Here is a 15,085-nt window from a genome sequence, read left to right as displayed (position 1 = left end):
ATCTATACATAATTCCTAGCCTTTTGGCCTTGCTACTCATGATTATTAAAGGGTTTATAATTCCTTTAATAGGGAGTCAATCTCTACTTGCCATCTTTTGCTGTCCTGCTACCTTTAAATGTGTTTTGGTGCGATGATAATTTCACTGTTAAATATGTTGATATGTCACGCTGTTACTAATGGAGTCAATGAGACTTCATTAATTAGATTTGCATAGTTCTAGAAGTGTAGAGTATTATTAATAAATAAATGGGGTCTTTTAATATTTATTCATCTTTTACTGGCATATGCTTGCAAAAACCTGATCAAAACTCATTATCGAAGACGTCTAGATCAACTTATTTGAATAATGGAACTGTTGTGGCTAATAATAGAGAAGGTGAACTTTTCAGCTTTGAGGTACATGGTAATTCCATTCATGTAACTCCTTCATTTTCTAATTTTCTTTCCACACTGAGTATAAAAAACCAAAACAAAACAACCTCATTTTCTTTAACTATAAAGGCAGTACAGTGGGCTGAATTCATACTTCATTGACCAGTAAGCTTTTTTTTTTTTCCTCCTTCTGTGTCAGGCTTCCCATGAGATACAACAGAGTGTATTTTTTTCAGATAATGTGTTGCTGCAGAAATGTTGATTGTCAGCACTAAGCAAACAGTTAAGTCCGAAAAAGGCTGACACAGCTTTTTCCTGCTTTGACTTAATCTTTTACTTTCTTTGTATTTGTTGAGTTTGTTTTTATGATCACATATTTTTTATTTGTAACACACAGCTTGTATGGTGTTGGTGACTAGTAGTGTGTCATCAAGAGAGGGATGAAAACAGGTCTTCAAACTTATTTGCTAGGATGTAGCATCAAAGATGACTTGCATCTTAACCCTGTTTTAATTTGCACAGAAGAATAATCTGAATTGAGTCACCTCGGCATTCATTTCCTGTGACAGGGGGGAAAATAGAAGCTTTTGATCCCTGTAGAGCTATAACGGTCAAAGAGCTAGAAGATTTGTTCTGTTTAATCTGAAGCGATCTGGCCCCGTAACCCAGCATTCAAATCAATCCACCGCACCCACCTCTGGTTCACAACTGTCTGTTGCACAAGGATAATTAATCTGCTGACACAGTTTACATCTCTGAGGGCTCTGCTGTTTCTTGACTGACTGCACTGAACGTTGCCTGCTGGGATTCTCCTTGGCACCCTCTATGAATTAGTACCCATCCCTGGTGACTGGGTCTTTTTCTTATATACAGATGTACTGGGAACCTGCTTCACCCTGACAAATCCGGGCCTTCCCCCTGCAGAAAAGTTCCTTTTCGGTCATTCCTGGTGCTGTCACCCAGCTAAGGGTTAATCTCATTCCTTATCTTCAGGAACAGAATGGGATGGCTCAAACCTTATGTCTTCTGACTTGTCCCAGTCATTTTCTGCTCCTTCCAGGCAGGGTTAAGTGTGGTTTGAGTCATCTGAGGTTGGCCCTTTTCTCCGTTCTGCACCTTTGCCAACTTCAGGTGGCCACCAGGGCATTGCTGTTGGTGTGCGGGGACAGAAATGGCATGAACAGGACCTGCCTGCCAGGCTCCATTCCTGTCACAGGGTGAAAGAAAAAGGAGCAAAACAAATGTCATTTGGAAGGGAAATGTCGTCATCTTGAGTCAATACTAAACCACCACTTATTTCTCTTGTATGAAGTTTATGTCACTTGCCGCTTATAAAATCTCTTAGAATTGTGGTAATTTAGAAAGGAGGTGCTCGGTGGTCACATAATTTCCATTCAAAATTCCACTGTGGTGTTTTATAATTAGCAATCTTATTTGCTATAGTATCATGCCTTCATACTATATAATTTTGCTGTAGAGGGAACTTTTTTCCAAAACTTTAAACCTGGTAATTCTAAGACGTGTTACAGGAATGTAGCTGTGTAAACCTTTTATATAACACAGTAAAGTGTATGCCTGTAGAATTAAAATATTTAAATGAATTTTGAACAGAATATTTGAATAATTATTTCAGAGTAAAATTAGGGAACTGTTACCGCTACCAATACTTGATACTGTATTTTGGAATAATTACAAAGAATGACTCAAGTTATGTGTAATAGCTGCTCTGACTGATAGAATCTGTTTCTTACATTAGTTTTGTTGTTACTGCTTCACTTGATTTTTTTTTTTTATTACTTCGAGATATTATAGTGCAAATACTTAAACAGTGAGATGCATGTGAATAATTCTGACTTGTATATTACTCCATGCTTTTTAAAATAAAAGTGGTAATTTTTAGCTGCTTACATAACGTATCATTGATATGGATACACTTGAATCTATTTTAGTTTTAATTCCTGTTTTGCCCACAGACAGCCTTTTGATTGATTACCAGTTTACCTTCAGTTTATTACAAGAGGATGATCGCCATCACACTGCCATAAACTTTATAGCAAATCCAGAACAGGTAAGAAAATACTACCTTTAGATAAGTTTTGGAGAGTCATGATCATGATTTCCATTGGATTTGACTATGATTAAAGGTTTGCCGAGTGCCTATATTTTGAATCTTTTGAAAACTGTAAATTATTCCAGTGCATTCATCAAGAAAACTTTCTAAATGGTAGATGTACTTCAGATCAATTAGTACTCAGAAAATTTTCAACCGGTGTTTTTATTTTTGTTCTCATGGTTAACAAGTTTTGGTATCTTTCTGAGCTGAATTAAAGGAGTATACCGTTCAGTTAAGAAATCTTTATTAACAGATGAGAAGTAATTTTCGAATTTTAATTAAAATGTATCCATTTGCCATGTATTTTCTTGAGTTTTATGAAGAAAATTATTTCATTATTTTTATCACAATCTGAGAAGATAACTAGTGTAGTTATATGCTTACTTGTACCCTGTTCTTACTGAAGCAAAACAGAGGATTGCCTTTGGCTCTGAATTATTGCCATTTCTATTTATGCTTAAAATGAAAAGGAGAAGACAATTAAAAGGCTGTATTCAATTGTGTGCAATAGAAGTATATTCAATACACTCAGTATATTTTGTTAACTTCAATATATTTTCTCTTTTTTTTTAATCCAGTCAAATAAAAATTTGGATATATCAATTAATGCATCAAACAACTTCAACCTCAATATTACATGGTCTATTGGTTCTACAGGTGAGGGTGAACTTTGGTATGATGACTTGTTCCCGTGTGATTTCATGATCCTTTAAGCTATTTTAACCTGATTGTCTCTTTTGTTGCTAATTTTGATAATAAAACTTTACCAAATGTGTTCTTTTGCCATTATCATTATGCTATTATTAATTATATTATTTAAACCTCAGATGATAATTTGCAATCTGAACAAAGCTTCATTAATATGTTAACTTTCTCTCCTATTCAATTAAAATTACTTTGGTAGTAAAAGCTTGTAGTCTATTTAAATTGTTAAAATAATAGTGTTATGAAATGCTGTGATTTTAATTAAGATAAATTGCTGCCTTAACTACTGCAGAGACTGAGATTTTAATTTCTTTGTTCCAGTGTTCAAGCTAAAAATTTAATTATTAACCTTAACATTGATATCAAACAATAAAGTTCTTCTGTGTATGCTGATAAAAGGAGCCGCTTATCTATTTTCCTCCAACTTTGAACCCCATTACTCTTCTTTGTTTTAATAAGAAGGAAGAAAATCTTTATTTAGACAGTTTCTCTGAATTGGTTCTATTGACTTTCTGAAAATGCATCCAAGGAGAAGCATGATGCTTAAAATGAAATTGTCCTAAAAAAAATACAAACAAAAGTCTTTTTAGACAAGGTTCAGACTTCATCTTACATAAACTCATTAATTTCTTCATCAATGTCATTCTGAAGTATTTTAATGTACCATAGTTAGTAAATTCTATCTATTCCTTTATTTTAACTTAGCACAGATACTTATGTATTTGCAAAAACAGATATGTGTTTATTAGAAAGTATGTTATTAAAGATTTCATGAACAATTAAAACTCTACATCGATAATGTAAGAGGTAGACAAATACACTTCTATGCTTTATTAACCTATGAGTTTTTATTGAAGTGGAATGTAAAGTACTAGAGGGAAGCATATCTACCTAACTGACCATAACAACTTTCTTCTAAAATTCATGAAACTTCTATCAGTTTTATGGTTTGTTCATAACCATTTGAAACCAGAGTAAGAGTTTCTGTGAATTCTCCTTGTGCATATGAAATGCATCTGATGTATCATGTAAACCATAATAAAGGGCTATTGAAGTTGTAGAATGAAGACACCAAAAGTAATTCAAGAATTTAAGTTTATTATGCAGATTTACTTACATATTTAATGATGATTAATGCTTGTCATAAATTCATAAATATATATATATCTACATGTGGGGTGTGTGGTTATTTTTTTTTTCCTTCTTTAGCTGGAACAATATCTGGAGAAGAGATTCCTGTTGTTTCTAAGGCTAATATTAAGGAATACAGAGATAGCTTTTCCTGTGAAAAATTTAACTTTCGGAGCAACCCAAACATCACTTTCTATGTCTATGTCAGCAATTTCTCCTGGCCTATCAAAATACAGGTTAGTATGACTGTTTTGTGCTTATAAAGATGTTGATCTCTTAGCTTTACATCGAATTGTATGATGATGCTTGTGCTTTCCATAGTGACTCAGACTTCAGACTGTTGATTTTCAAGTCTGAAATTAAAATTATTGAACATAAATGTTTAGTTCTAATATATCGTATGCATTTTGACGTATATGTAAAAGAGGGCATACAAGTATGTATGTATGTACTTAGCTGTGCGTAACCTTTCTTAGCCTCTGATTTTCTTAAAGGTTGAATTTCTATATCATATTGCAATTTTACAGACTTCAGTTAACACTAAGTATATTTGGTTAGAATTTATATTATTTGAATTTATTGGAATCAATTTAACTGTTTTCTGAAATAGTGACTGTGCAGTGGCAGACTCAAAAAAATCAGTGCAATGACAGTTGTTTTGTGGTTTTGTTTGTTTGTTTTTTTGTTTCCTCCCCCCCTGCCTCCCCCAAAGTTTCAGCAATATTGATAGTTACCATTACTACAACAGTCCCCCGCACCCAGTAAAGGAGCTCTTTATGTGGATGACCAGCTTTCCGCTTACGAAATTTAATTATTAAAAATTATTTTGTTAAAATGATAGTAAAATTTCATAATTCCTAGTGATTTGCTCAGGACGCTGCAACAAGCTCAAAATTCTTGCAAGTCAAACATAATTACAAATATTGTACAGATTTCTATTTTGGTGCAGAAAAAATCCCCTGTTTTTATAAGGTACAGAGCCTGGGTTTTTTTTTATATATATATATATATAAAAAAATGACAAAGTCATTTTCTAAGGAGCCTCCTGGGTTAAAGCAGTCATCTTCTAAGTAAACTGACAGAGAAATGTTATCACTGTGTTATGTTAAGTAAAGCTAGACATTTCTTAATAATACATGAAGGTTAACTGTAATATAAGTGTTACAGAGTGTCGAAGGATGAATTTGTGGAACTTATTAACATTTATGCATGTAGTATTTCATATAAAAAAACCCCTGAAGGTTAACTGCTTTCTTTTACTCTTCATATTAGCAGTATTTTTTACAGTCACCATTTCCACTTTTTAAAGACAGAAAAACCTCAATTGCCAAATAGCCTTCCTAAACAAATCCATGAAGCAATTGAGGCTGTAAATACATTGCACACTTCTTTCACCTTTCAGATTGGAAGGTGCCTCTGTCATCATTATAAGACAAATGTTATTAAGGTGACGTATTCCTAAGATGTGCAACTCTTTGTCAGATGTCGGCAGATTGCAGCTCCTTCCTTTGCTGTCTCCACTGCGGTATAACACCTGAATGGCAATATATTTAATGCTTGATGAACGGAATCCCTGATCATTGGTTACATCCCTTCTTTCTTTCCTTTTTTTTTTTTTTTTTTTTGGTCAGACTTTGCCTTATGTGCCACATTTGTATTATTTTTGAGGCACATTAAAATTCATCTGTCTACACAGTTCTTTCTCAAAGATGATGGTGCTTGAGTATTGCATTCCTCTCCTCTCCTGCTAATTTTTCATAGAAAGCTTCTTCCATCTAGAAATGCTGTCACTCCAATTTTATGCAGTGGAAAAGGAATACTAAGGTCCAATTATAGAAACTGTTTCAGGATGTTTATATTGTTCTCTGTATTTGTCTTCCTAAATCAACAAGACTATATTTAGCTCTCAACTTTTTAATGCCGTGATTTGTTCTTTTCCAAGGAAATATCTGAAGTTCACATTACCCGTATAGATTTCTGATGTTTGATGCTGTAGCAGTAGATAAGATCTTCAAATGATAAATGGAGTAGGGAGCTTTTAACATATTTAAAAAATCAACTTGTTTTAACTTTACGCTTCTGTATATAATAAAAAATTTAAAAATATACGACCCTTCCTAGGACTTAGAATTAAGAGAGGTAAGTCATGGTTCATCACTATGCAGAGGGTTAAGTTTCCAAGGCTCACAGTTCTAATATTTGTGATTTTTAACATCTACATCTCTTAGGATACCAGATTTCATCTTCACAATATAAAAATGTGGTTTATATCGGTCTATTACTATATTAGAGGACATCTATTTAAAATACAATAATTCTTACAAAAATGATGTTACTGTTATACTGGTGAAAGGCCTCTTCAGGAGAGTCAAGATACTGATGATGGATTTCAGTTCTGGTTCAGAATGGGGAACTATTCTAGATGGGCTCTGGATTAGTTTTCAAATAGTCTAGAAATTAGTCTCCTGAATTAGCTGCCTTTGCCTTTTTGTGGTGATTAGCGAGTTAGCTCGGTGTTCTAGTGCAGGGCTTTGGACGTCGCAGCAGCTGGCCTGTGCATAAATGGTCTTAGATACCAAACTATTTGCATTGTAGTCCTTTCCCCTAATGCAGTCATGCTGCATTGGTCAGATCACGTTGGTTAAAAATGTAGCAATATTTTATATCAACTCCGCACTGAAGGTTTCATTTAATCCTTTTAGACTTAAGGAAATTGCTGTGGCTTCCTTGATTGTTCATAGGAATAAGATAGCAACATGAAATTTGGCACATGCCTTTTACGCAATATTTTGTAGAGGACTAAATACTCCAGCACATCTAACATTTTTCAAATACAATCTGAGTACCAGTCTCCAGTATTTACATTATTCATTGTGAGTTGTCAAGGATAGATTATATAAAGAATGAGCTCCTAAGGAAGCAAAAATAGTGACCTTACTTCCCTTGTGCTGGGTATTTCCAGTTGTGTTGTTGATATGCATTTCACCACTTTCCTTTTATACCTCCTGTGATGCTGGCACTGGAGCTGAGATCACTTGTGTCTTTCATTGGGAAGGTTTGGCTGTTGGTTCTGGAGTTACTGCTCTTACAATTTCTTTCTCTATGGGAAAGGGAAGAGCACTCCTCATTATACAAGGCATTTAGTTTCATTTTCTGTCAGTTGCCTTTATTATCTCTATTTTTGCCTTCAGTTCTCTTCAAGATTTTCATGACTACCAGGAAAACGCTACATCTCAGCAGGTGATTGTTTATTTCGATCAATGGCTCACAGTTGCTTCCTCAAGTACTTTTATTATGCATGTTACCTATTCAGCAAGCTTGGAGGTTTTTTTTCCTAAATCTTAAGAAATCCCTGGTGATTCTAACACAAAATAACCTCTTTTGAAATATGATTTCCTGACTTTGAAAAAAGGACATGTGATGGTAGTGTCCATACAACAATTTCCTGAAGATGGTCTATGGTAACTCTTAGCCAGCAACTACCCAGGGACCCATCTTATTTTTGTCATTGATGAGCCTAATGACCTCAGAATACAAGTTCTTCAGCACTAGATAGCAGTGAATTACTTGCCAATCATAGAAACTATGTAGGAAATTTTCAGTTTCAGATGAAAACCTGCTCTCTTTAGAAAACTGTGCTCTAGGTTGCCATTAGTCAGCACCCTTCTTCTGTCTGTATTGGCCGCGGGTGCACAGCTGGGTGCTCAGTAAGAGAGCTCTGCAACCCTCAGGGGAAAATGCTGGATTTAAATTTCCTGATGCTGAAAGCATTTTATTTAGCTATAAGACCTCTTCTTCCGTGACATCAAAGGAGAAGCAGAAATGTGATGTAGTTGCAGAAGGGGTCATTAAAGAGATAGTGATATAGGACATCTTCAGCTTAGAGCTGTATCCACAAATAGACCTGTTATCAGGTGTAACATAGCTACCAGTTTTTCTCAGAAGTATGTAATAGTTATATGTTGGCACACAAATACTGGATATCTTCCCGTTGAATTATTAGAAAAGTTTATACCACACTTTCATGTCCTGTAATGCAGACTTGACTGGAAAGTAAGGATGAATATGGACCCATAAGCTTAGTTGTTCCAGACTTTAACAGGCAACAGTAGTTTATGCATCTTTTCAAAGGAAGTCTGTATAAAATGTCTTTGTTATTAGAGGGTTCAAATGTCTAAGTAATAGGACATGATTTATCATCTAGAATTTCGATCCTTACATTTGACTGAGACTTAGTCCCAAGCCTTTCGCTGTACCATGTCTTATATATCTGTTAAATAGGAATCCATGAGCAGATGCTGTTGTCTTAAACAGGCTGGATTTCTGAACAGAGTATGTGGCAAAACCCCATAACTTGTTTCTGCTTATTTTTATTTTATTTTGAGAGTAGATCTAATTCAGACTCCACTGGTAATGGAATTTGAAGGCTTTAACATTTATTGAAAAGCAGTAACTCATACTGTAGCCAGCACCTCAAATAATGGTCAGTGGTCCCTGAAGTAGTCATAAAGCTTGGGCTTCTGACAGCTATGCAAATATTAATACCGGCAGTAACAACATGTTCTTTGGTCTCGGGAAACTAATTTTATGGCAAGGGATTTTTGTCATTGAAGCTGGTAACAGATGTCTTTCCTTTTTTATTCTGTTTGGTTTTTTTAATCAGTTTCTCCCATATTCTGAGAAGTAGCAAGTGCATACAAAACAAATACCCTTAAAATGCTGTCCTGGCTATCTGGTTGATGTACTGTGTCCCTAAGGAAAACAATAGCATTTCTGCTTCCGGATCAGCTGCTTTCATGCCCCTATATCTCTTTATATCTGTCGAATTTGTAAGTCTGATCTCAACTTGTGCCTGAGTGGAAAAATTTTCTACCAATTTTAAACCTGTATCTGGAGATAATAACAACTGTTCTACTAGTTATTTCCTTTCCTCCCTAAAGTGTAAATGAAAGGATCACAAGTGTCTGAGTTTTAATTGGGAGGGCCAGTTTAAATTATAAGGTTCAACCTCAGCAAAGCACTACCTCACAAAACGAGGTTTGTATTTAATGAAAAAAAATCATGTTATTCATTTTTGTTCAGAGAATAGTTAATCCCTTACAAGTTTCTATAGCATAGAACAATTATTGTTACAGTGAAGTTGGATGTGATGTTAGTGCACATGTAGAATGCCCAAATGTGTTGGAAAGAAGGAATTTAATTATTCTTGAACAAGCCTACTGCAAGCTTTAGTAGCATATTGTTTGGTTCTTTTTTTTTCTGCACTGTTTTTTCTGAGGAAAGCTGTCTTTGGCACCCTGTATTAGTTTGTACACCAGAAGAGAATAATGAATTATGGTAAGATTTACATTTTATTTGTATGTAGCACAACTATTAATCAAAACTACTTCATATATAAATTTTCATGGGATTTTTTTTCAAGGGAAACTAGTGTTCTTTCAGCTTAGTGGCTCCTGTTTCAGAATTGATTTTCTTTCCCCTGTTAATAGCCTACCTGTAGCAACTGAAGGAGGAGTGTAATGTAAATCAAGAAGCATATCTATCCTTGTAATAAAATTTACTGTGTAGCATAATTTATTTCAGCTTTTTTTGTTGTTGTTGTTTTGGAGTTCATTTTGAATTTTTAACATTCGTGAATGACTTATATGTTGTAAAAGCTCCAAAAAGTAGAACTAGCCAGTCACTGCCATTAGAAGTTACAACATCAGTACAAACCTCATTATTTAATTGACAAATAAAGATCAGAGCTTTTTTGTTTTTAAAACCTTTCCAAATATTACAAAGGTCATGATTCTGGAGTCTTTGCTTGGAAAATGTGTATTTATCCACATGTAGCTGTGCTTGTACAGAGCCTCCTCCTGTCAGTGATTGCACACCTAAATCTAATCTCTATGATTTATGGTCAATGATTCAATTTCTAAGTGCCTTAATGGTTTTCATGGAGGCTGCTGAGTAACTGCATATAGCTATGTGTGAAGACACTATAATTCTTGAAACACTAAACAGGTATTGATGATGAAGTGGATACATTAGCTTCCAAAATGACTTTGGTGTTTTCTTACAGTAAATATAAAATCCCTCTTGAAAAGACTTTTGAAGGTAGAGAAAAAAACCTGGGAAATCCACTAAACTGCCATTTAGTTACAGTTTTGCAAGCATCATTAAATTTTTTTGGAACAGAAAAAAGTACAGGGTGAGTTAGTTTATGGATGACTTGAGGTATAACCTAAAATGTGAATTTTTACTCAGCTTCAGTTTTCAATAGGCATGATGATATTGATAAAGTCAGTCTTGATAATAATAATAATTAACATATATTTATGAAAACTATCCTCAGCAGAGTTGGACACAAAACTCAAACTTAATGTGCTCGGGTAAGGCACCAGGTAACATCTGTACCAGAATCCGAAGGAAGTGATGTAAAATTGCTGGGCCAAAAGCAGGAGGTTACTAGGACCACGAGACTGCAGAAGAACAAATGCTAGTTCATCATTTGAACATAGCGAAGAAGTGATTCATGTAAACAACAGATTCAGTTGTATACAGTGCTTTGGAAAAGACTCTGAAGGAAGGTTACAGTATAGTATTTAGTATTTTGCCAGGCTGTACGCATTGACTGTAGACATTAAATTGGACAGCAAGGGAATTAGCTGATGATTGTAATGTAGGAGAATGGATATCTAAAAAACCAGAGATTTTTGGTAACAGATTACATGGCTACTCATGATGCATTTGCACTTTGATAATCTGCCAAAGTGGCTCATCTAATTACCTTTCTGGGTGTGACAGAGTAGCAACATTTAGTTTGTTTGACAGAAAAAAATCTGAAAATTCAGATTTATATCTTGCATAGAGTTGTTTCGTATATCTGATTAAAACATATGAAAAGATGTTTTCATTGTTTCTCAATTCAGTGTAAGCAGAGTTTTCGCTCTATAGCCACTAAGTGAAGGAATTCAGAATAATTTTAAAATTGAAATCAGTGGGACAGCAGCGTGAAGGTAAAGATTAGTTTCTTTCAGCAATAGATTTTTAAACTAAACTTCATTCTGTTTTTCAACACATTAAATACTATTATTAAAAATCCTGTGTCATAGTTGCATTATTACAGGTGTATCTGTTACACGTGTAATTATTTCTTTCTCTAAAGTGGTTGAAAATTACTACCCAAATGTGGACTGTTACAGTAATTATGATTAGCTTTTTTCTTTCTGAGGTAATCAAATATAACACCAGAAATCTGTAGGTTCTTACCTTGGAAAATTGACTCTCTATAGTACCTATAATTTATTTCCTTGTAGTTGCAAGGCCAATTCAGTGGATAATAAACCATAAGATTGTATAATATTCCCCGTAATTTAATCTGCCCAAATGCAATGTAGCATTTTCCAAAATGCTTCCCATGAATCCTGAAGTATTGCTAAAATGAGGTGTTTTCTGATGGTTAGATTATACCTTTTTTCTTTAGAAATAACAATAGAGCTGTTAACAATTGTCTTAAAACACACCAGAAGAAGTTTGCCAACTATATTGTGCCAACTTCTGCTCTAATAAATGTAAACGTTAATTTCTTGACTCTCCCTGGTACATTTATTTTTCTAGTTATCTTAGGAAAGATTTAATATGAGCCACCAGAATAGGTATAAATACTTAACATAGTTGGTATATTTCTCAGAAAGCAGATGCAGTGCTTCGTAGTTGAGCTGATGATTTAAAGGAATGAAAACACCTAATTAAGACATAATTAGTCCTCAATGATGCATAGTTTTAATTGGTGTATAATTCGAATGTCTGAGATAAGAACTCATGTAACTGATATGCCAATTGTATAGGGTTTTCTTTTCCAGACAGACCAAGGCACCATCTACTGGTACCTCTATAACACAATAGAGATGTATAGATACAGTATTTGCTAGCAAAAATTATCTCCCTGTGATGTTTAGTAAGTAGATATTGAGATTTTTTTCTCTAATTTCCATTTCCCTTATCTACTTAATTAAGTAAATTGTGGTTAGAACACATAGAATGAAAGTATTTCTTGAAGATAGCTTTTGTTTGTTCAGGATTTTTGATTATCTATAGGAAAATAAATCAATTACTCATCTTGGGATTCTGGGAGGGAACATGTGACATGGTATAGAAACCAGCTTTTTTAATAATAAGAAAAAAACTCTTCAAAGATTAAGATTCTCTCTGAAGAGAACATCCCTGCCTTGTTGAACTGCAGAAGCCTATAAAGGTCATATACAGTGGCTCCCACACAGAATAATTTGAAAGTAAATGTTTGGCTCATAGGGAATCAGAATGGAAATAGGAAGATAGTGGTAGGGAATAGATATTTTCATCCTATTTATCATGAGCGTCCATTCTAGAAACCTTAGTCACCCTCTCTGACCAGGATTTTGTAGATGTGAACAATGTGCAGGATTTCCATTTCTCATATTTTTGTTTAAAGTTGCATTTGTGCTAAACTGGACCAAATCCATGTTTTTCAACTTTTCTTAGTAAACAAAATGTCAGAGGACCAAAATCAATTTAAAAATTCCAACATAAGGTGTTTGTGAAGTAGGCTTCTCGGGAACCCCACATCTGCTGAGTAGTGATGACAATTTTGTCAGCCTCACCAACATGATCATGGTCCTGACACTGACAGGAACTTCAGGTTTTCAAGTCAGAGCAGCTTTTGGGTTTCCAGGGGTCATTTTCTTACAGGTGTTTTTGCTGGTCGGACTGCTCTGAACCGTCACTCAGAGCTGCAAGGTACTTGAACTAACTGGATCCCGTATCTAAAACCACAAACTAGAGCTCATTTACATCATAGGATTGTCCTTTAGCAGCAGCACATGGCCATGAACTGAAGGCTCCAAAGCCTTGGAGCATTGAACCCACAAGAGACGTCACGGTGAACTGTCTCTGAGCCAGCGACTCTGTAGTTTCCAGCTCTAGGTAAACTTGACAACAGTGACTGGAAATACAGCTCTGGGATTTTGTTTAGGACTTCACAACTTAATTCCCCAGGCTGTGACAAACTAACTAGAAACTGTTGGGTGCTTACAGCTGAATTTGCAGAGTGCTTTATCTCCCAGCTTTCTAAAAGCACTGAAACTGCAAAAGTTGAGGCTGTTTATCTACAAGAACATTTGCAGGAACGAGCTAAGGTGCCATTAGCATCCTTAGCACAAGGAAGCCTCCTTTAGATTAAGCAGACATTCACGTTCAAGAAGGTTTATTTTAGTGAATCAGTATTTTTGATGGCACTAATGTGTAGGAGTTAAGTGCAGTGACAGATGCAAAAAGTTAAACTTTATATATGCTACTAGAAGACAATCCTTGAGAATGGAAAATATTTGCCTTATATTGGTCTTTGAGACCTCTTCTGAAGTATTTTTGATGTTATGGGATCATAGAATGTCCTGAGTTGGAAGGGACCCACGAGGATCATCAAGTCAAGCTCCTGTCCCAGCATATGATAATCCCACAGTTCACACCATGTGTCTGAAGGCGTCGTATAGTCTCTCTATTTTTTGTAAAACTAGGTATTAATATTTTAAGCATATGGGCAATGTAACAATTTCTATGATGAAACAACAAAATGAAAATATTATTTAGTGAGATTCCAGGATTTTGAAATCCAGAGCCGTTCTGTGGTTCCTCATGGATTAACTAATGCTTACGTGCTGCGAGCTGAATGTGAAGACGTGAGGAGGTTTAAGTCCACAAATGTAATTCCTGCAAAACAGAAAATAATAGCACAAAGTTGGGCAGAATCGCAAGCTCTTTGTTTAGCAAGAAGCTCTGACCTGCAAACTTGACTGTTAATTGGGCAGATAATGGGGAGCTACTGTGCTCTTTGTTAGAATGCTCACTTCTTTAGTCTGTGCAAAAGGATGCTAGGGCTGTGATTCTGTTTCTCTTCATTATGAAATGTTGATTGTTAGTTTTGATTTTGAAAAGCTTTAAGGACTTTTAAATTATGGTAATGATGTAATTTTTAAAATTCTTGAATTCTTTATTATTGGGAAGCTAATTGCATATATTTTGAAGAAACAGAAAGAAAACAACAAACAAAAAAACCCCACCAACCCTCAAACTGCTTGGTCTGTATTAGATGAACACATTTTGTGCCTTCAGGGAGGCAGCTACCAGACCTAGATAGCCAGAAAAGCATATTAAACAAGAGAGTGGAGAGCTTGCGGGTCATCTGCTTTTTCTACAATCTAGCTTTAAGTACAGTAGTTACTTGTCGTTACTTTTTCATGTAAGCACCTGATTTCATTGCTACCTTGGTGTTATATCTCATAGATGATAAATCCAGAAGGGGCTGCTGTGATCATAATCCGAAATGAGACATAAACTAAAGCATAGGTTTTCACAAATGAATTGCTGTTTGCATTAGACCTTATATTAAAAAAAAATTCCAGTCTTGGCTTTTCTAGAAATGTAGAAATGCGATACACATTAGACTCCTACTAAATAGTTCTGACTGTTAAATTATCGCCACGTGATTAATGGTAAGTGTAGCTTTCCACAGGCTAGTCTTGAAACATAATTTTATGTTAGAAAGAACAGCTTCCTGCTAAATGATGTGCTGATGTTGTAAATAGAATAGTCTATCACCTTTTCTTCAGCTTTTCTCCAGTCTTACTGTCATTCTTGTGGCTTTTCCCTGAACCCTCCTTTATTTCAGTATCCCTTGGGAATTATGGATGCTGGAACTGGATGTGCTTTTCCAAGCATGATTATGTCTGTTTCAGGTACAGA

The 15,085-nt window shown here is 35.0% G+C and overlaps 1 protein-coding gene across 2 annotated transcripts in view; it reads left to right on the top strand.

The window, feature by feature from the left end:
- Window positions 1-15,085, top strand: part of ATRNL1 (attractin like 1) — a 491,115-nt gene that overhangs the window by 196,656 nt on the left and 279,374 nt on the right. For both annotated transcript variants that reach the window (XM_065639123.1, XM_065639122.1), the window contains exons 22-24: window positions 2,349-2,443; window positions 3,067-3,145; window positions 4,403-4,560. In XM_065639123.1, the coding sequence (XP_065495195.1) occupies window positions 2,349-2,443; window positions 3,067-3,145; window positions 4,403-4,560 (332 nt within the window). The remainder of the gene's footprint in view (window positions 1-2,348; window positions 2,444-3,066; window positions 3,146-4,402; window positions 4,561-15,085) is intronic.

The sequence above is a fragment of the Caloenas nicobarica genome, chromosome 7 (genome assembly GCF_036013445.1).
Source record: "Caloenas nicobarica isolate bCalNic1 chromosome 7, bCalNic1.hap1, whole genome shotgun sequence".
Lineage (NCBI taxonomy): Eukaryota > Metazoa > Chordata > Aves > Columbiformes > Columbidae > Caloenas > Caloenas nicobarica.
Note: the sequence above shows the minus strand (reverse complement) of the source record. Positions and strands in the feature narration are given on the sequence as shown.